Source organism: Podarcis gaigeae (assembly GCF_964106915.1).
Source record: "Podarcis gaigeae genome assembly, chromosome: 6".
Taxonomy (NCBI): domain Eukaryota; kingdom Metazoa; phylum Chordata; class Lepidosauria; order Squamata; family Lacertidae; genus Podarcis; species Podarcis gaigeae.
The window spans coordinates 69,935,752-69,956,946 of NC_139682.1; the positions used below are offsets into that span (position 1 = coordinate 69,935,752).

At 42.9% G+C, this 21,195-nt stretch overlaps 1 protein-coding gene across 1 annotated transcript in view; it reads right to left on the minus strand.

Moving 5' to 3' along the window:
• The window catches only part of COL24A1 (collagen type XXIV alpha 1 chain), a 169,448-nt gene that overhangs the window by 133,848 nt on the left and 14,405 nt on the right, over positions 1–21,195 (minus strand). The window contains exons 2-5 of the mRNA XM_083743163.1: positions 19,826–19,890; positions 12,072–13,366; positions 6,946–6,999; positions 3,285–3,338 (exon numbers count right to left, since the gene is read on the minus strand). Coding sequence (XP_083599289.1) covers positions 3,285–3,338; positions 6,946–6,999; positions 12,072–13,366; positions 19,826–19,890 — 1,468 coding nt within the window. The remainder of the gene's footprint in view (positions 1–3,284; positions 3,339–6,945; positions 7,000–12,071; positions 13,367–19,825; positions 19,891–21,195) is intronic.

Genomic DNA, 21,195 nt, shown 5'->3' on the forward strand with positions numbered 1-21,195 from the left:
TATGTTTACTGTTGCTATGATAGTTTTTGTTTCTGATGTTTTTGATCTGTTTTATATTTGTTTCATGGTTCTCTTTTGTAAGATACCTTGAAAATCTAGATTAATAAAATTACGATATATTTTTTTTATGGTATAATGGAAATCAACTAATTAAGTAGGCCACTGTGTCCCAAAATTAATGCCATACATCAATGGTTTTACACATGCATTTACCTTGTCAGAACTTCTGGAGTTTTTTTTTTTTAATGGATGACTTGGGTTTCACACCTACAAGAATGCTGCAAAGTATTTATTTCTGGCCTCTGCAAACTAGTTTAAACTTAACCAATATAGTACCAGAAATTATCTGAAACACACATTTCGTCATAGTTGTTGAATAGGCAACATGGTAAAAGAACACACTGCAATCCCAAACACAGTTACCCCATTGAACGCAATAAGTAAATCTGAATAAGACTACACCATTAAGTCTCTACATATTATTACAATTGGAAGAACAGGGGTGATTAAAAAGCGTCCGGCACCCTGAATCAGTATTAGTAGTAATTATTAGTAGTAATTTGAGCAGCAACTGGCACTGAGGCAATACTAGCTCTCCATGGAGCTACAACTTCCTCAATGTGAGTTTTGGTGATACAGTCACCAGTTACCAGGCAGAAGCAACATCTGATAAAACAACAGGCACAATGCCTGCACTACATTCAATGGTGTTTGGTCCGAATTCTAATTCTCATTGGGGTTTTTTGCTTTTTTTAAAGATGCCACTACTCATATATTGATAAAAGTGCTGTGGGTGCCAGCCTGAAATGGCTGCCATGAGCAACCAAACTAGAGGTGCTGACAGTGACTACTGTCACAAAAAAGCACTGCCTATTTTTGATGTCTCTGGTGTTTTCCCCCCATTCCTTCTCTCATTCACTAACTAACTAACTCAATCACCATTCTTCACTTTTTCTTCTTGTGTTATTTCCTGGGTTTGGGTCATAGAAGGAGGAGTACATGTTGCTTTGTTTTGCATTCTAATAATATATATGCCATGACATGTTCTGTTTTGTATACGTCCAAATCCTGAAAAAAGGCAGCTGATGGATTTTGTCAGTACTAAAGAGGAACAAAAACCCCTGAAGGATATAGTAATAATGTCAATCAAAAAACAGTAAAGGATGAGAAGGAACAACACAACTTGCTTCCTGCTCCCTCCTATAGCAGGCAAAGTGCCAACATCCAGGTTTCAACCTCGCATTAACCAGTTTATTTATTTTAGGCAACAGACCAGAAATAAGACCAAAAATAAAACTATACAATGCACCATAATCTTACATGCATGATAGCAAATGACCTAAGTAACCCCTGAAAGTTTTAACCTCAGTCCGCTGTCAATAAACAGGGGGCAGCAATGAAATGGAAGGTAGTGGGACTTGACTCTTTGTACATTTAGTTTGCCCTAGAATGTTTTGTTCAGATGAGAGGAACTATGTGTGTCTGCCTGAGCGACAGCTAGTCCCTGAACTCCATTCACAATTTGCTGTATCTCTTCTCTGAACTAAATAGCTTGCAAACTGACAGCTTGCTCCAGTCAAAGGGAAGCGGCATTAAACAGATGTCTCTAAAACAATAGCTATCACCTCTCATTGCCTTCACACAGAAGGGGGGCGTGATGCTTGTACAAATGAAATGAAAATATTGAGCTTTCACAAATGTTGGATTTTTTGCAGTAGAAGAAAAAACAGGGGTGTGTTTTTTTTTTAGCACATTAATAGTAGCTGAATAATGATGATATTGTGTGGCACCATGCCAATAAACTCCCAAAAATCAACAACCAGCAACTATACCATTATAAATTATTATAATTTTTATTATTGGTAAGTGCAGAAAGGCCTAGTGTGTAGGTTCTTCTTCCAATTCTTTGCTAATGTATCATCCATGTAATCTACCATCCAGCTGCTATTTTGCCATTATTTATTTATTTATTAGATTTGTATACTGACCCTTATCGAAAGATTTGCCATGCATATAAAATATATAGCCACTGAAGATTAATGTGTTAAATAATTAATGTGTGAATGATTAATACCCTTGGACTAAGAATTCAGCAGGAATTGGAATTTCAAAAGACACAAAAACCCCATGGAGCAAGTACAAAGCAATTCTTGCTTTCTGAACTAATTAAGTACAAACAAACAAACAAACAAACACACGGTAATGTTAGAACCAACAAAGCCTTAAACACTGGTTTTGGTGAAGCCAATGTTTCGCCTCAAAATATAAGCGACCTTGTCACTGAAAAAGAACGTCATAGCATATGTCCAACAAGCAGCTTTCAACGGCTTCCGATTGGTCTGTCTATATTTTAACTCACCGTAAAACCCACGCAGATAGAACTAGTGAACTTTACATATTCCACTTACCTGCTCTTAAAACACCAGATGCTAATAAGAGGGCGCCCCAACAATCATGGGCTACTTTGTTTTACAATGTCAAACTGTGAGAGCCTTATTTGATATATTTTCTTGGCCCGGGGCAATTTTTAACACCTGTCACTACAGGTCAGATTCCTGCCATGAGGAATCACACTAAAACAAATCATGGTTGGGGCTGCGTTTCCCCCCACCCCACCCCCTCCAACGTATCTATCAAACTGTTATAACTAAATATGAGCTGAAGGCATTCCACAATGGCACAAATCTGTCCAAAACTATTTACGTAGCTTGCGCTCCTCTGGTTTGAGTTCGGAGTCGCTTACTAGGCCTTAATCTATCAAAGCTTAACATTGTCTTTCCAGTTTAACTGCCACTGAATCTTTGACGCAATTTGGTGACGTTTTCCATCTGAAACGGTTCTCACTTACAAAAATTAATGATGACTTAAAGGAGCAAAATCCATATCAATATTTAAATCTTTGGGCATTTTTTTGAATTCTACAGTACTGTCTGTTTGCGCTCAGTCTTGCACTTGTTCAGGGAAGTTTTTAATATTTAACGCTGTATTGTTTTTAACACTTGATTGGAAGCCGCCCAGAGTGGCTGGGGTAACTCAGCCAGATGGGTGGGGTATAAATACTAAATTCTTATTCCTATTCTTATTCTTATTCTTCTTCTTATTATTACTACACTTCTGTTTACTAGCTATATTTGCTGAGAACCATTTATAGTCAGGACTTCATTTATAAACCAAATACATGACTCTCATTAATTTCAGTACAAGCAGGTTTTAACCATTCCAAACGTGGACATATTGGAAGAGCATTGGATTCACACAGTAGTTATGTTCATGTGTTAGCATACCTTGGGACCAGGCAGCCCCGGTAGCCCTGGGTTCCCGTGTGGACCTGGAATACCCTACAGAAAGCGAGAGGAAAGGTTACACAAAATAGTAAGAGTAAAGGAGTGCTTTGTGTAAAAAATAACAAGATCATTAGTTCAATAGACCCAATAAAACAGTTCTCAATAAAAAAAAAATCATTTAAACTCTCTACTTTACCTTTCTACCTCAAATACCCAGGCCAGCCAATGAAACATACTCAAATAAAAATGCAGTAATAATAAAAAATTTAAAAAGAAAAATCCTAATAAAACACATCAGGTGAACTGCAGCAAAAGAATAGTTATCGAAAGCTTCTCCCTTCTCCCCTCTCAGACTGAATGCCAACTCAAAACTAGTTAAGCGTTTAAAGAACATAGGACATCTAGCAAATGTCTCTGGAGAGGGAAGCCTGAGAGCTACCACTGAGAAATAGTTGTTTCTATACACCATTCACAGAGCCTCTTACAGCACGAGCAACTGGTTCAGGGCCTCGGTTGATAAGCATAGTAAAACGGACATGCTGAATATTTGCAATATTTCATGTATTAAAGCAATACAAATAGATGAAGAGAATAAAAAAATATATAGCAGCATATCCACAGAGGTCTTCTCTAGAGTATGATTTAACAATATATGATTTCTTTACCGCTGCCTGATTGGGTTGGATTTTCATACAATGAATTTTGTTTGTTTGTTTTAGATTGTTAGTTTCCACTGGTTAGCTATTCTTTGTTTAACTGGTGAATAGAGCTGTACAATAAATAAAAGGAAAACAGGCAAAGCGGGGTTATTCCATTCACACAATTGGCCCTCCTTGACTAACAAAGTAGGGCCTAAGTGAGGCCGCCATGTTTATGGCACCCTCAACTGTCAAGTCAGTAGAGAGACCAACCTCTTGCTCAGCCCTTGTTTCAGTCTCTCAGTCTACCCTCAGCTATTTCTACATATTCTCTTCCAATACGCAAATGGCTGGTTTATGTGGCCCTGCATCATCACCCTGCTCAGCAAGATCCTAGGGATTTATTTAACTTTCAACTTGGCCCCCACCACGTTAAGTAATAGATAATGAAGTAGCAGCAGTAGTGGGTGGGAGAGTAGGATTGCTAAGTCGCCGCTGAAAGCTGGATAGAAAAGGGGGAAACAGTGAAGTGCAAAAGTGCCTGAGGAGCCAACCTAGCATTCCTACTGGCACGATGGCACTGAGACACCCCCTCCCCTTCTCTGCCCAAGTAGTACCAACTCAGTCAGAGAGAGGTCAGATGAATGGCACAGCCCCACCACACTGCCCGGGACTGAGAAATAGTAATATATTATCATTATCATACCGCTTTATATTTTTTAGGGGGGGGGACCTCAAAGGGGCTTACAATCTACATTAAAACATCAAATGAAAGAAGCCAGAATAAAACATCAATGAAGAAAGTCAAACACAAAACAACACAAGTTAACAAAAAACATTTTAACATTTCAGAGAAAATCATACTACGGGAAGTCAAATGTAAGAGGTGCACTTAAAACACAATTAGCAAGATAATGATAAATTATCAGAGGTTCAACATGTTGTATATTTCCCCCCAGTAAAAATAAAATATAAATAGAGAGAGGGGTCAGTAGGAAGTGTTCTGCTCCTACCCAAATAGAAGTATGTAGAAAAGTAGAACCCCATAGTTCTATTTGTGATGTATATAAATATAAGTATATGTTTGAACAGAGGTGCTATTCAAACATATTCAATTCAGTTTCTGGATATGTTTCACTTATGCTAGTTCAAGTAACTTTCCACACACTCGTGCAAGTCTTGATTTATGAAAATGAGATGAAATAATCAAGTCCCAGTGATTTCAGCAACACAAAAATTCCAGATCATTATGCTAATCCAGAAAGATTAATTAATCCATTGCAGAAACACACTCCTTTGTATAGAGGCCACCTGTTAGGAATGGGTCCAAATGCAATGAGAGTGCTGTGGAGTTCTGCGCCATGTGCGTTTCTGCACCACATATGCTCAGCCCAAATAATCAGTCAGTGCAGCCAACTCTGATACTGCTGAACGTTGTTGGAATCTTTTTTCTCTTCCCTCTCCTTACAGCAGTTAATAAGGGCTGCCAAAATTGACACCTTCAGTCATTTGGCAAGGAGATCTTCACATGCAGCTTGCCAATACACGTGGGAATCTCTGCATCAGTGCCATTGTTTACTTGATGAGTTAGTTTTTGCTAATTATAACATGCTGAAAGGTACTTCTTAAATATGTCAACTCATTTGCAACTAACGGTCTTGCCACTGGAACGTTGAAATGTTGGTCACACCATTTGTGACATATTCAGGTAAATTTTAGGGATTTTTAAAGGAAATTTCAGGGATAACCCAGGGATGTACAAGAGAAAAAGCACTGCTGAAAAAGGTTCATAAAGTGCTATAACTTGCAGTTTCAGAAGTGGGAAGTGTTACTCTGAAATAAAAGTAACCTTGGAGTATGTAACATACTCAGAATTGCATTGTTAAAAACAGCCGCTCTTGAATAGGCAAAAAACAAGATCAAGTAAACAGCTGTCAAATGCTTCAGAATTTTTTGACTTGTCTTGTTTTGTGTGAAATCATCAAAGCGTTCTTTAACTTCATTTTCATGTGAGAAATTCCATAAACCGGTGAGGTTTTATTTTACGTTAGAAATGGACAGAAATACATAACTTTAACTAAAGGCATCTCCACATTGACTGGACTACTAAAGTGGCTGCATATTGACCCAACTGGGCAAAGGATACAAATCAAAGATTACTGTTTAATGGATAAGCAGGATACTTATTTAATGGATCTCCTTTCCCCAAATTTTAGGCCCTCATTCCCTCCTTCTCCACTTAAGAGCATAAGTTTATAAGAGGGGGCTTCCAATCCAGTATCCTTTTCTCACAGTAGCAAACCAGATGCCCATGGAAAATGTATTTCATTAAGAGCCTACTTCCTCTAATAATTTGACCACTGCCCCCAAGTGTTGCCCAAATATTCAAAGCTCTCAGAGACAAAATCTACCAAATATTGCATTAAGTCAGGTAAGCCACATTATGTGCTTTAATGGAACTTTGCTTAATTTCTATAATTGCAAAATGAGCTGCGTTGAAACAGAATTTAGGCTTTTCTTTTGAAAGGGTACAATCCTGGGTATTTCAAGGGGTATTTAGAAGGGGTAGAATTTTCTTGCAGTCGTTCAAAGTATGACTGCATTATCCTGCTAAGAAGGTACACTATATATTCCTAAGGCAGCTTTTCCTCTCTCCAGCTGTGGATAATTCCTCCTTCATTGTTTTTTACTCTCTAGCTCTGGAATGCAGTGATCTAGGAAGCCCACTCCCCTTCATTCCAACAACCAAATGAACATGACCTTTAGGTTGCAGAGTCACAGACGATGAGAAGACTGAAAAACATAAGGATTAGTGTAGCAGCAAACCAACGTTCAGTGGAAGTGCAAAGCAAAAAGTACTGCTTTGTATATTTCTTATTTCAACACATGCCATATCATGATAATTAACAACAAAGTTTTCTGCACTTAATTTGTTATGAGCGTATGAGAAGAGTCAGAGTTATAGCGTCCCATTTGATCATTAATGATCATGTTTTAGGAACAACAGATCAGCCTTTACTTACCCTCGGACCTCTTTTCCCTGCTGGACCGGGTAATCCTGGAGAACCTTGGGGTCCCTAGAGGTAAACAAACAAACAAACAAACAAACAGGTTAAAGCTAACATCAAACAAATGAATGAACTCTGGCAACAAGTGTAACTCAACACATCCTATTTCGACAACATTTAGACACATTGAATTGCATGAGATTATTTTTACTGTGTGTTCTTTGAAAGAGGAAAAGGCATTGCTGGACATAACCACTGCAGTGATTCTCACCATCCCTAACTATTGGCCATGCTGGCTGGGACTGATGAGAGTTATAGTCCAAAACATCTGGAGGCCACCATATGGAGATTAAGATTGTGAAATGTTTAATCATAGAATCACAGAACTGAGTTGGAAGGGATCCTGAGCATCATCTAGTCCAACCCCTGCAATGCAGGAAACTCAACTAGACTATACATGGCAGGTGGCTATTCAACCTCTGCTTAAAAGGTCCATTTGCAGGTTTTAAATCTGTGAACATCTACCCCCCCCCCCTTTTAAAGATGCCACAGGGATAAGAAAAATCAAATTTCTGAATTGTGAAAGTTAATACAGAACCACAGAATGAAGATCACATTCCACTCTCATCCCGACCCAAATCCCACTCTTGCAAAACAAGGACCTATGACTGGAAGCTGCCCAAGAACAACTGTGCATATACACCTGCATTATCAGTCTTTGTGTTCCTTCTTTAAGAGGGATATTGCCATTTTCTGCCTAGGACTCTTGGTCACTTCTTACTCTTGTGGAGATCTATCCCTGAGCAGCAGCAGCAGCTCTCTGCAAGATGAAGCAGAGATTAAGGGCCCCAACTGGGAATGGGGAGCAAGTGGCAACTCAACAATACAGCGGTGCCTGCATAAGGTCCCATGTTCAAATCCCTGACATCTTCAACTAAAAGGATTACCGGTAGGTAGCTGGAGCTACGCAAGGGAGGGTCTCCATAGGGGAGATGCTACCACCAAGAAGATGTGTTTCTGTGCTGTCACCAAGTGACAATCCAGTGGTCGTCAAATGACCACAAAGTCTTCTCAGAAGGTCTTATGAATTGCCAGGGAGGGGTGTCTGCAAGGTCCCTGGTGGTTCAGGGTTTCAGCAGCAAAACAAACCTAGCAGTAGTGGGTTAGATGGACCAAATGGTTTGACTTGCTCTAGGGCAGCTTCCTCCTAGTTGAAACACCTGCTTGATTCTGCAGGAATCTACCCTGCAAGCAGCAGAGAGCGGGCTTCCACTCTCCAACTCCATCCCTTCCATTCTAGCACATGTGTGACTTGGTTTAGAGCAGAGGACAAGAGCCTATAACAATACCAGGCAAACTGCTTCCTTCTCCCACTCCCCCCCCCCCCCACCCAATTGCTTCTCCTGGCATGGTTACGTGTCTGCACAACTAGCTTCAGGTACTAGGGCAGCCTTGGTGGTCTCTGCTAGAATGCATACACCAGTAACAGGTCTCTTACAAAGCCAGCTTGAATCTTCCTCAGTGGGATGTCCAGGCAACAGATTTTAGCCGAAGATTAGTGTTGCAAACATTTGGTAAAGATGTTGACAGAGTAGGAGGAAGGTGAACTGAATTAGCTATGCTACTTTAACTCAATAGCGGAACAGAAAGGGAGCTGAAATTCGTTTTTGGCCATCAACAATCACGTACTATTGCTATGTACACGACAAATCTCAGTGAAACATCTGGTTTCTCCATTAGTTTGTTTGCTTTTAATTTTTTGAACATCTCTGATCATGCTTCCTGCACGTGGCTGCAAGAAGTAACACTGCTATGCAGAATTCCGTCTGGATTTCTAGCAAATACACATCACATACAAAACAAAAGCTATAGTTGCAAGCTTAAAACGTTTCTGTTTTCAGTGTTCCTGAATAAACTAAAGCCCTAGAACTGAAACAAACATTCTTCACATCTCTCTCTCTCATATTTAGAGATACATTGCTACACTTTAAAATGATTCTGTCGAGAAATTCAAATAACACAAAAAACATAATTACATGTAGAATATATCACAAAAGCTTTCTGAAAATGATTATTTAAATAGCTGCTGTTCATTTAACATTGACTTTTAAATAGACACTTTTCTGGTTGCCTGTGGATCAAATTAGAGATTTCATCCTGTGGTTGTAAAGTGATATGATGCTAAAAAGACTTTAACTGAAAAGCAGCCTCTGTCCCTTAAATTTATTCAGTCTGCATGCATAAAAACACAGGGAAACCATTGGGGATATCCACTTTCTGTACTTTTCTCAGTACATAAACACACACATCACCTTGTACTGCACATTATAAGGTGTGCTCTTCTGACACAAGTATTAATAGGAAACTGGTACACAGGAAACTGGTACACACTCAGTGACTTAGGAGTGACAGAGTTGTATCTTCATAAAACAGAGATGGACTACATTGTTGGCAACAACAAAAAGTGTATTGTGTAACACTTAAAGCCTAACAAATGCATTTTGGCATAAGCTTTCACAAACTAGAGTCCAGTTTGTCAAAGGTTGATACACTGTTAGCAGTCTAGAAACCAAATGAATCAGCAAAAAGGAGTGAAAACAGAAGGACTCATTTACTGGCAATTGTAGAATGGGAAGCAATTTATTGTAGGCCAGTAGGCCATGGAACTAAATATATTTAGCAACTGTCCTGATATCAAACAATGCAGACTTCTGACAAGTGGCTCAAAAGCCGCACAAAGTACCCGAACACAAAACTAGAGAATTAGAAACCTAGAATATGTGTGGGGTAGCTTGGCCCCCACCAAACGACAACTCCCACCCTCAGCCACCATTGCCAATGGGAAAGGGATGCTGAGATCTGTAGTTCAGCAACATGGGGGGGGGGGCAAAAGACTCCCTATACATGATCTAGCACAGTGTTTCCCAACCGGTGTTCCGCGGCACACTAGTGTGCCGCGAGACCTTGCCTGGTGTGCCGCGAGTCGGGCGGCGAGAGGCGGGGCGGCGGCGGCGAGGATCCGCGTCGAGCCGGGGGCGGCTCCGCGGTGGTGGTGCCGAGGTTTCTCTCTCCATTCTCCCCTCACACACACACACAGGAAATAACACAGGATCAGCTGACAGGACCCGGCCAATGGGGCGGCGGCGGGGCAGCGCGCGCAAAAGGGAGGAGCGCGAGACAGCGGACGAGGAGGAGGCCGGCATGTCCGGGCAGCAGCAGCAACAACAGCAGCAGCAACTCCCGGCGACGGCTCCTCAAGCCCCGGGCAACCCTACTCCCTCACCGGCCTCGGCCGCCCTCCTGCTCCACCCGCCGCCGCCTCCCCCGCCGCCGCCGGCCACCTCGGCCCCGCCGCCGCTCCCTCCTCCACCCGCTATCGCTGCCACCACCACAACAGCCGCCGCCGCCTCAGCTGGGCCCATGCCTGCTGGGAGCGGCGGCGGCAGCAGCAGCGCCCCGGCGCCCTTCCTTCACGGCGGCGACCCGGCCCTCCTGGTTCGGGAGGCGGGCGCGAGAGCCCCACCCCTCGGCGCTCGCCAGCTCCGCGCGCGTCCTTGCCTGGGCGAAGGTGCTTCTTGGACGGGAGGCTGCGGCGACCAAAGACCCCGGCGGCTGTCAGGAGGAAGCGGAGGAGGAGCGGGAGGCTGACCCCGAACTCGTGGGAGGAGGCGAGAGAGAGAAGGCGCTTGGGCAGCCACCCCAAGCCGGCGCACGGGGGCGCCCCTTTGGAGCTGCCCACCTGAGCGCACGGGACAGGAGCGGCGATTTGATTCGCGCCAGGCCACGCTTGCTGCGGAGGGAGGAGGAGAGCGGCGCCTTCCAGCCTCGTCTCGCTTCGTGACAGCGCCGACCGAGCCTGAGAGGGAGCAGATCCGAGGGGGATCTTCCCCACCCAGCCACCCCCTCGCCGCCCGCCCTGCTCCTGTCGTGGCAGCAGACGAGCCGACTCGCCCTGACCTGCGGGGTCCCCCACGCCGCCTCCGCTCACGGCGGCGACCCGGCCCTGAACGAGCAGGAGAAGGAGCTCAAGCGGCGCCTCAAGCGGCTCTACCTGGCCGTGGACGAGCAGGAGGAGGAGTTGGAGGAGTCCCTCAGTCCCTCGCTTTGCTGCCTCCTCCCCCCCCACCCCCAAAGCTTGGAGGTTCCCCGGCAAGGGGGAGGGGAAAAAATTGAAACTTACACTTTCGTGCGTCCCTCCCGGCGTGACGCTGCGCGCTGACGTCACGGGGCTGTAATGGTGGTGTGCCTCGAGATTTTTTTCATCAATCAAGTGTGCCTTTGCCCAAAAAAGGTTGGGAAACACTGATCTAGCAGACTCCTGGAAGTTACATATCTATCTCAGAAATGATCCAGTAAGGAGGGATCATGTGTACTGAATTGTCCTTATGCCTAAAATAACTTTCATTCCCAACACCAACTACAGGCAAATTAGACAACCATGTCTCTGTGCCCTGTTTCGGCTTTCACCTTGCGTCTAACTTTGGGCAAGCACATTCTGCTGCCACTATAAACTCACCTTTACAACAGCACTTTCATCTTCCACAAAAAATAACAAAAAAAGGTTCCCTGCCTATTTTCCTCCCTTGTTCCCTGTAGTGACAGCTCCTTGCACCTCCTTGCATGGGACAACTTCATTAGGATGAAGCAACTTCATCAGTTGGAAGAAGAAAAGACTACTCAAAGAAGAGTGGAGTAACCTCATTATAGGTGTTACTTCATTAAGAATGTAATGAACCAGCCCTTAGAGCAGGTACCCTCCACGTATTAAACCATGTTATAGATTAAACAACATTATCAAGATTAAGTTGGCAGATTCCTAGTGCCAAGTAAGTGTCTTATTTGGCATTGACCGTAAGGCTTCTAGCATTCAAACAGTGGAATGTCATAAATGAGGAAAGGTTCTAGCCTCTTCCTCTAACCTTCAGTTTAGTTCTCTGCCTCAACATGCTTTTTCTGCATCCACAGCAACAAACCCTACTTTTATCAGGGACCACAAGTTCAAGGTTATTTCTTATACCTCCAGCTTAAAGTACCAAACTGAAACCACAGGAAATTCCTGCGTCAATTTGTTGAGTCACTATGGTGTATAACCTGCGAACTCCTGCTGCATTTTATTAAGGAACATAAACAAGACAACTTACCGGTGGCCCGGGGTCTCCTTTAGGCCCTCTCAGATTCTCGAGTTCAAACATCCTTTCCAATTCTTCATAGTCGTAATCATAACCGTCAATATCAAGTTCATAACTGGTTTCTGCATTGTAAGTGTCATCAATCGGAAATGTCCCTTCGTCCCTTGAACCAAGCTGGTTATCGAAAGGTGTGGAATCAGAAGCCCTATATGATGTTGTGTTTAAAACTTGCTGCAGCTCCACGGGTTCATATGGATACTGCTTTGATGTGCCAGTTTTGGTTTTAGTCTGCTTTATGGAAAACAGCAGATCGGGGTAGGTCTTCCTGCTTGTATCACCTGTGGCATTATCTGTAAGGTTTGGAGGCAATTTTGTGAGAGCCTGGAAGCCATCTTTCTTTTTGCTGGCATCTTGCTGAGGAATTTTTGATGCTTTCACAATTCCCTGGTCATCTGGTTCCGGTATAATTTCCAATGCAGTACCATTTCCTAATAAACGAGGTGTCAGGGGAGAGGTTGTCTCTAGGGGTTCTGGTGGCATGTGGACTGATGCGCCATTGCTGCTACGAAGGTTTGGTTCTCCTTTCCTTGTACTCAATGGCATGGAAACCGGTTGGGTTTCTTCATCCAACGGTTTGCTTGGCGGCACCCCAAGGGATGTGTCTGGAGGAATTGTTTGAGACCGGTATGTGTCAGCTTGACGACACTGTTGTTTCACATATTTACAATAGTTTGCCAAGGCTTGTGCAGAGGGGATAATGTCCAGCTGACAAATTATTCCTTCAAAGTTGACTGAATGGGAGTTCATCCTTCCTAAAGTAAACAAACTCTGCGAATCGAACGGCTGTACTTTAGAAACAGTCTCCCTGCTGAAGTGCTTTCTTCCACACTGAGTATACAGGGACACGGCTTTTTCCGTAACGTCAATAGCAAATGTGTGCCACTGCTCATCATGAACAGTGTAATCAAAATATACAGACTGCTTTCCTCCAGTATGCACCATTATCTTCCTTGGGAGCAACTGGACACCAAACTGCAGTCTATTTTTATTTCTAACACTGAAAAGAAAGGCATTGTTTACTGCGTAAGAACGCAAGCTAACCAAAACGGTGAACTGGGAGCCTATGTGTGATGCTATCACTTGAGAGACAGGCACCTCAATAGCTGCATTTGTGGACAAAACAACTCCTGAGGCACTTAGGTGAACCCCCTGAGGTAATGAAGTACGTGACAAAGGCTGTGCAGTCCCTGTTGATGGTTGATGAAGAGCTTGCCCACTTAGGCCTAAATGATGAAGAATATCTATGCCTAGGGGAGGAAAGAGAAAGGAAGGGGTGAGACAACTTCATTCTTAATTTTACTCAAATGCTTTATATTAACTCTGTGCTTATCCACACCTTCTTTTCCTCCACACTTTCCAGGCATGGTCCACACTTGAAGCGCCACAAAAACCCACTCTTTAAAGCTGAATTGGAGCAAACAGAATTGCCATTTGTTCCAAGTGAGTAGCAAAGAGAGGGTTTTCCAGCTCAAACACAGGATAAGAGAATGGCAGAAGGTGTGGTATGAATTCATATGAATAATGTATGCCTAACAGTATTTCATAACAATATTTCATACATATAACGAAGGCATCTCTCCTGGTTTTGTGGATGCCACCACAATATGTTATTTCCACATGGTTGACCATAACCATGACCCTTGCACAAGGCTAACAATTCTACTTAATGATCTTCCCGACTAGTTTCAAACATTAAAATTTCATCTAAGTCAATTCTGTTTTTGTTTTAAACAGGGTAACCCGCCCTCAAAATTTCAGAATTCTGCTGGTCTTTCGACAACATTTTTAATCTGACTTCATAACTAGAAAGGCCCGCATTTGGTGAATATTAAACTGACAGGCAATTTTGGATTCTAAACCCTAGGAAAACAACAACAACAACAACAACAATGCAAGAATAGCTTTGACCAGGCATCCCCAAATTCGGCCCTTCAGCTGTTATAGGACTACAACTCCCATCATCCCTAGCTAACAGGACCAGTGATCAGGGATGATGGGAACTGTAGTCCAAAAACAGTTGGAGGGCTGAGTTTAGGGATGCCTGGCTTTGCCGGATCAGGCTGGCAGCCCACCTAGTCCAGCATCTTGGGCTCACAGCAGCCAACCAGATGCCCGTGGAGAGCTCACAAGCAGGATGTGAGCACAACTGCACTCCCCCCTCCTGTGGGTTCCAGCAACTACTATTAAGAAGCATGCCGTCTCTGAGTGTGAAGGCAGAGTATAGCCATTGTGTCTGGTAACTATTGATAATCTTGTCCTCCAAGAATTTGTCTAATCCTCTTTTAAACCCATCTAAGCTGGTGGCCATAATTGCCCCCAGTGGGAGCCCATTATTTTTACTACTAAAGACAGATTTCAATACAGTGGTACCTCGGGTTAATAGTACTTAATTCGTTCCGGAAGTCCGTTCTTAACCTGAAACTGTTCTTAACCTGAAGCAGCACTTTAGCTAATGGGGCCTCCTGCTGCTGCTGCGCCGACGGAGCCCAATTTCTGTTCTTATCCTGAAGCAAAGTTCTTAACCTGAAGCACTATTTCTGGGTTAGCGGAGTCTGTAACCTGAAGCGTATGTAACCTGAAGCGTATGTAACCCAAGGTACCACTGTACTGCATTAAGAATTCCACAAAATATGCACCGTAGTTTCTTTCACTGACACCGAATGAGAAGCTGTGAAGCGATGTAAGATTTCTCACCACCACAAAAAAATAAGGTACATCCTCTCACCCCCCAAAAGAAATACCTCAGGAAGAAAATTTTCTCTCTCATGCCCAGCAGGTTCTTATCAGAGAACTTTATTTCTATAGCAACCCAGTATGAGTTTGTACTACATGTTTGAACAAACTGAAAAGCTAAAGGGGTGAATGGCCATCTGTCATGCTTTAGTTGAGATTCCTACATTGCAGGGGATTGGATTAGATAGCTCTTGGGGGGGGGTCACTTCTAACTCTAATCCAGCTCCCTCACTGATCTTGTGCTTGACATCTTCTATCTCCAACCTAGTTCATAGGAAAGAAATGGCCACCTGCTTCTGACACATGGATCTGCCATTCTCACAACTTGTTTGGACCAGACATATTAAATGTTGCTTTGACTCACGTTAGCAGAGTAGCAGCTCTGTGTTTAAGTCCCAAAAATGGCATCGCAGCTGGCACCTAATCCTAAAAGCTGCTAGGCCATCTCATAGTATCAAAGCAGGAAGGGTTTTTACATGATCAATTCCTCTTTGAGTTCTGAGAACAGCAGGATGTTACCTCAGGATTAAAGTGCTGATGAACGGTCAAGTCTCTGTCAGCATGAAAGCAAGTCGAAGCCAAAGCTAAGTCAAGAGAGTCCTTGAAACATAAGGATTTCCACAGACTTTACCAAGAAATTAGGTTTCATTTCCCAACTTGCCTTCCCTCTGTTTACCAAAGATATTACTAGCAAATGTTAAGAGCAGACACATCTTGGCTCTGGTTCCAGCAAAAATGTGCACATATGCACACAAATATCGAAGACATTTCTGGAAAGGTTTTTAAAAATTGGCACAGAATGCATACGTTTGACTGTGCTGTACATCTTGAAAATTAGTTACACACCTTGCAGTGGTTCTAGTCATGTTAAGGAGTGCACAATGGTGCCAAGTTTACAAATGGCAAGCAGCCGGCATGGCCTGAGGCACAGGAAGTCCTATCATTTGGTGTGGGGGTGGGGGTGGGGTTACACATCTGCCAACTCTTTTGGATGTCCAGCTGCAAAACAATTCATTTATTTAAGCTATAGTCTAATCTGCAGTAATTGTAGACTTGGTTATGGTACAGTGAGAAATCAATGTTATAAGTTGAAGGCCAAAATCTTCCATGCATGATCATGGCTTAGCTGCAATTTATTTTTGTGTTGTTTTTTTTTTTTTAATTGTTTTTGTTTTGTTTTACGGAGGCCAAATCAAGCATAGATTGGGTTTTTCAGTAGAAGTTTTGTTCCAAGTCTGATATGGTATTTTCCGCTCTATGGGGTGTGGGTAACCCTAATAAATGCTAAATTTAACATACCAATCTCTCCCTCTTCCTAATAGCAAATTGCACTAGTAAGTGCTGACAGGATTCAAGACGAAACAGAATGAGAAACGTTTTGGGATGAGGGGACCAAACTTTGCAAAAATAAGTACAAAAAAGGGACATCGTTGGTTAGTAGCTGGCTGGCATCATGAGAAAGAGTGTCCCATGCTGCAACATTTTGTTGCAGGTCCCCCTCGTATATTTTTATTTATTATGTATTTCATTTTTGAATCACTTATTATGACTCTCAAAGTGATTTCACAACATGATATTAAACAACTGCATTTCCTTTTATCTATTTTTTAAAAACCCAATTACGTACATAAATACCAATTTTAAATCCAATTAAGATATTGACTAGGATACTTACTAAGATCTTTTTGTACTACTCTGCACCACAACTAGTCAGAGGGCAGTTTACAAAAAAATAATAATAATAAGGTAAACCAAAAACATAATACATAATAAACAAAAGAATTAAAATTATTACGTAAACAATTACATATGGTTAAATTTAAGTTTTAAACTGAAAATGTGATTTTCAAAAGAGTCAGGAATACATTTATACAGGGTCCCCCCCCCCCCAGAAAATGTTTCCAGAAAATTTTCATATACAAATTAGGGTAACCTGCACAGGAAAATTTTCTGATGGCCTGATCTACCCTGTTTATTTTTACTTGTATTTAGTCAACAAAGCTAAAAACTATCAAACTTACCAGCTAGCCTAGCATTTATTTGCAACTGGCATCTATTCATTGTTACTGATGGACTTATGAAACAGATTTTTCTCCACCTCACATCACTGTGAGATCAGTAGTGGAGGCAAACAGAGGTTTCCTGAATAATGATGATATAAGCCTCTCTGAAGGTGGAAGGTGTTTCTCTGAAACAAAGGTGGGAGCTGAGTGCAGGGTGGGGGCCAAAGGTGGGCAAACTACCCCAGAAGGAGCATGATGTGCCCCCCACTGGAGGTACTACCCGTCCCCTAACACCCCATACACCCCACTACAGGTATGTTTCTGATTAAGAGCACAGTGTTTCGATCCCGCAAATGCAGAAAGCAGATTATTCCTCCATGTGGCCAGCTATGAATGCGCAAGCAAGCTTTGGGATGTGAGGGCGATCACCTCAAAGCAACGACCCACACTGTTGCTTCGGGCAGGCCTTTGAGCCTGAGGCAAATGTGCAGAAAGCTATAACCACGTCATCCACACTGCTCAAAAGCTCTTTCTAAATATAACAGTGTTCAAAGACACTTAACAGAATGCATTCTTTTGCAGCACATGTAATCCACTTGCTTTCTCCTCATTCCAGCGGCCATCCCCCCCCCCTGCCCCCCATTAATGATCAGTTATTCCTTCCCGCACACAGATGTCGGCATCTGATTTCATTTACTCTCTAAATTTAAAAAAGAAGAAAGAAATCAAAGGACAGGCAATCTCCTTGCAACATATATTTATGATTTGTCATCTTGAAAATGGCTTGTTTCAAGTCCAGGAGAGACTTTCTTCTATGCTTGCCTGCAGACTCCCATTAATCATTCCCCTAAATCATAGGGGGATAAGGGTAAGAGGGCTGCATCTTATCCCTCAAACACCCCGTGCATTGTCAAGGAAGTACAGTCAGGGAAGCCATCAAACTCTTTTTCTCCCTATATGTGCCACATGTCTCCAGTTTTTCCTGTATTTTGAAAGTTTTCTATTCTAAATAACCTAAGAAATCCAGATGCCCAATGACAGAACAGGTTTTCAGCCCATCACATCTAAAGGGCTTGAGCTAAGCAATAATGCTTTGAACAACACAGGTGCGTGTGATAAATTCAAGATAAATATCCAAAACCAACTACCTTGCTTACGTGCCCTGACTTTAAAAACCTGGAGCTGCCAAGCTGCAAAAAATGATGACAAAATTTGCAGTTGAATAGTCTCCCAGAGCAGCTTCAAGACATGAACAAGACAGTCCCTGTCCTCAAGTTTAAAATCCAGAAGCTATGGCACAAACAGAAATGAGATTGGTAGGGATGGTTGGGGGAAAGGAACTTCCTAAATGTAGAAAGCTAACCGTCAGGGAGAAAGGTTCTAGCTTAGTTGTTGTGTCTCCCTGACATGAAACCTTTCAGTGAGCAGGATGCTTGAAGCGTTTGGATTTGATATCCCGCTTTATCACTACCTGAAGGAGTCTCAAAGCGGCTAACATTCACCTTTCCCTTCCTCCCCCACAACAAACACTCTGTGAGGTGAGTGGGGCTGAGAGACTTCAAAGAAGTGTGACTAGCCTAAGGTCACCCAGCAGCTGCATGTGGAGGAGCGGAGACACAAACCCGGTTCACCAGATTACGAGTCTACCGCTCTTAACCATTACACCACACTGGCTCTCTATGTTTGTCCTCCATACAACAAAACTACTAGAAGACCAATTTTGTACAGTCCAGGAACAGTTTTATCATGCGAACTTGAGTCTTTCTCGATCACCTCTAAAATTCTTCGTATTTCATCATGTGACTATTACCTGAGTAGCTACCATAAAATAGCAGAAGCCTCACAGTGAGCTGGTTTGGATGATACACTAAGTCAAACTAGGATAGTGCAAATTTGTAAGCTCTGAGAGAGAGGAGACTGCAGCCACTTTTCTCCTCCTCTGGGTCCTGCTGTTGAATGAAGCCATGGTTTGTTTCCTCCAGATAAACATGTGTTACTTCCTTGTGGCTTATCTGGAGTGAGACAAACCATGAGTCTGGGTTCAGACATGATGAGACAAACCATGGCAGGGCAGCTGCAGCTAGACTAGAGGAGGAATGCAGCAGCCACAATCCTCATTCCTAGAAGTCTAACACTCAAACATTCAGCTTGGCTTAGTACAGATTTGGGGAACCTGTGGTCCTCCAGAGGTTGCTAGATTACAAGTCCCATAATTCCAACCCATTGTCCCTGCTGACTAGGGCTGATGCAAGTTGGAATTCATGAACATCTGGATGGTCACAGGTTCGCCGTCCTGGGCTTAGTGTTCCATGCAAACCAGCTCATTTGTTTCAAAGATGACAACCCCAGCACAGGTTTTAGCCGCTGCTAAAATAGATACAGATGCTAACTTCAGATGTTAGAACAAGTGCCCAGCCATCTGTCCCATTCATTAGTCCTCTGAATAAACACAAACAACAACAAAAGCACAATCAGTTGCTTTTTAGCCAACAGCTGCGTCTGAAAATTTGTGGGTGGAGGAAATAAGCCAAAAAAGCAAGTTTACTTTTTTGGCCTTAAAAATGCAAGTTCAGACTAAGTACTTATTATGTGAACTAGTTTGTTTTGGAGAGTCCCAAGAAGTGCAAAGGTAATCCGGCTTCGGTTTGCCACCCCCAAATACACCCACGTGCAATGAAGTCACAATCAAAGCCTTTACAATGTACAAAACTTCCTTTTTGCAAGGAGTCTGCCTAAATATGTATGCAATTTCACAGACAGAAAATCTGAGTAATTTTGAAAAGGTCAGCCTTCCTAAACTGGTTTCTTTAAACTTTTGCTCCTATTGTAACTATCTGGCATTAGAGGTCTTTGAAAAACTGAATTTCACGTCATTACTACCAGAATCCTTCATATATATATTTTTTTCTCTCTCTCTTTTAAAGGAAAATAATTCAAATATTCTATAATAAAATCAGGAACATGTCTCACCTTCTTCTCGTATTTGTGTAGCACCCACAGCTATACATGTTGCGAAAAAAAGGAGGAGGGTTTTCCTAAAAGAAAAAAGAAAATAATATCAGGTTAAACACACAGAAAAGTATATGTTTTATCCCTAATAAGTGATGCACAATCCTTAGGTATGAAACAATTTATTCACCACCCAATTCTCAGATTCTATTAGGCTTTTCCAGGTCAGTATCCAGTTTTGCCAGAAGACCACATGTTGGTTTAGTGATGGGTAAACATGTTACGTCTCCACCACCATTCCTGGCTGTCCCCACTCTCACAGGTGTCATTTTATCCGTCACCACCTGCATCTCTTATTCTTATATTTCTTCTCTTTGGAATTCCTCATTTGGAACAAGCACAGTGAACAGCAGAATTGTGAGGTTGTGTGCTATATATCCATAGTTACACACTGTGTCAGGGCTTTTTTCAATCCCGCAGCCATCATACCATTAAATACAAGGGCCCCCAATCTTTTTGGGCCCGGGACACATTTGGAAATCTAAGAAACAGTTCTGCGTGTCACACAATGCCCATTTCATAGAAGAAACATGGGCGAAGCTCAGAATTCCACTCAGATAAAAGGCAAAAGACCTAGGTGGCACCGCAAGACGAACCATAATGATAAAGCAGTAAGCACCACAAACAAATAAGCCCCCAAACCTTCAATCTCTTTAAAGAGATATACAGTATAAAATTGAAAGGGACAGAGGCCTTAGTGGATGCCAAAGAAGGTGTTTGTCTGAGGCTGAGGACATTGGGGACCCCAGCTGTGATATGCATTAGTGTTTGTGTTACACAAAATGTTAACGTTTAGCCAAAGAGTCAGAGGTAGAAGGGGTCGAAAAAGCCATTAGTCCACCTTCTAGAAATCCAATATTAGAGTATCCCCAATAGATGGGTGTCTGGCTTCTGATTGAAGGCCTCCAGTGAGGGAGAGACCACCACCCATTGACGTAATTGGTTCCACTGGATTGGAAACAGGTTTCCTCTAATGTTCAACTGAAATCTATTGTCAGGGGACTGCCATCAGAACAGGGGAGGGAAGCAGGGGGGCTGTTGGGATACGGGGGGGGGCCCTCCAAAACTCCTGAGGAGCAGTTCCTGTTTCAGCGGTGGGAAAAGCCACACCTCCAGTGGAGAAGAGAGGGAAGGGGCCAGCCAAGAGAGGAAAGGGCTCGAGGATGCTGCTAAGAGCCCCAGCACCTCACCTTGCCAGGTTGGCCAGGAGGGATGCACGCCACTTCCGTTGCTCAGCTTGTACAGAGGGGTGAAACGCAAGGAGGGGAGGAGGAGGCTTGGGGTGCCAAAGTTCTTATGTTGGGGGAGAAGCCGGAAGGGGCCACTCCCGT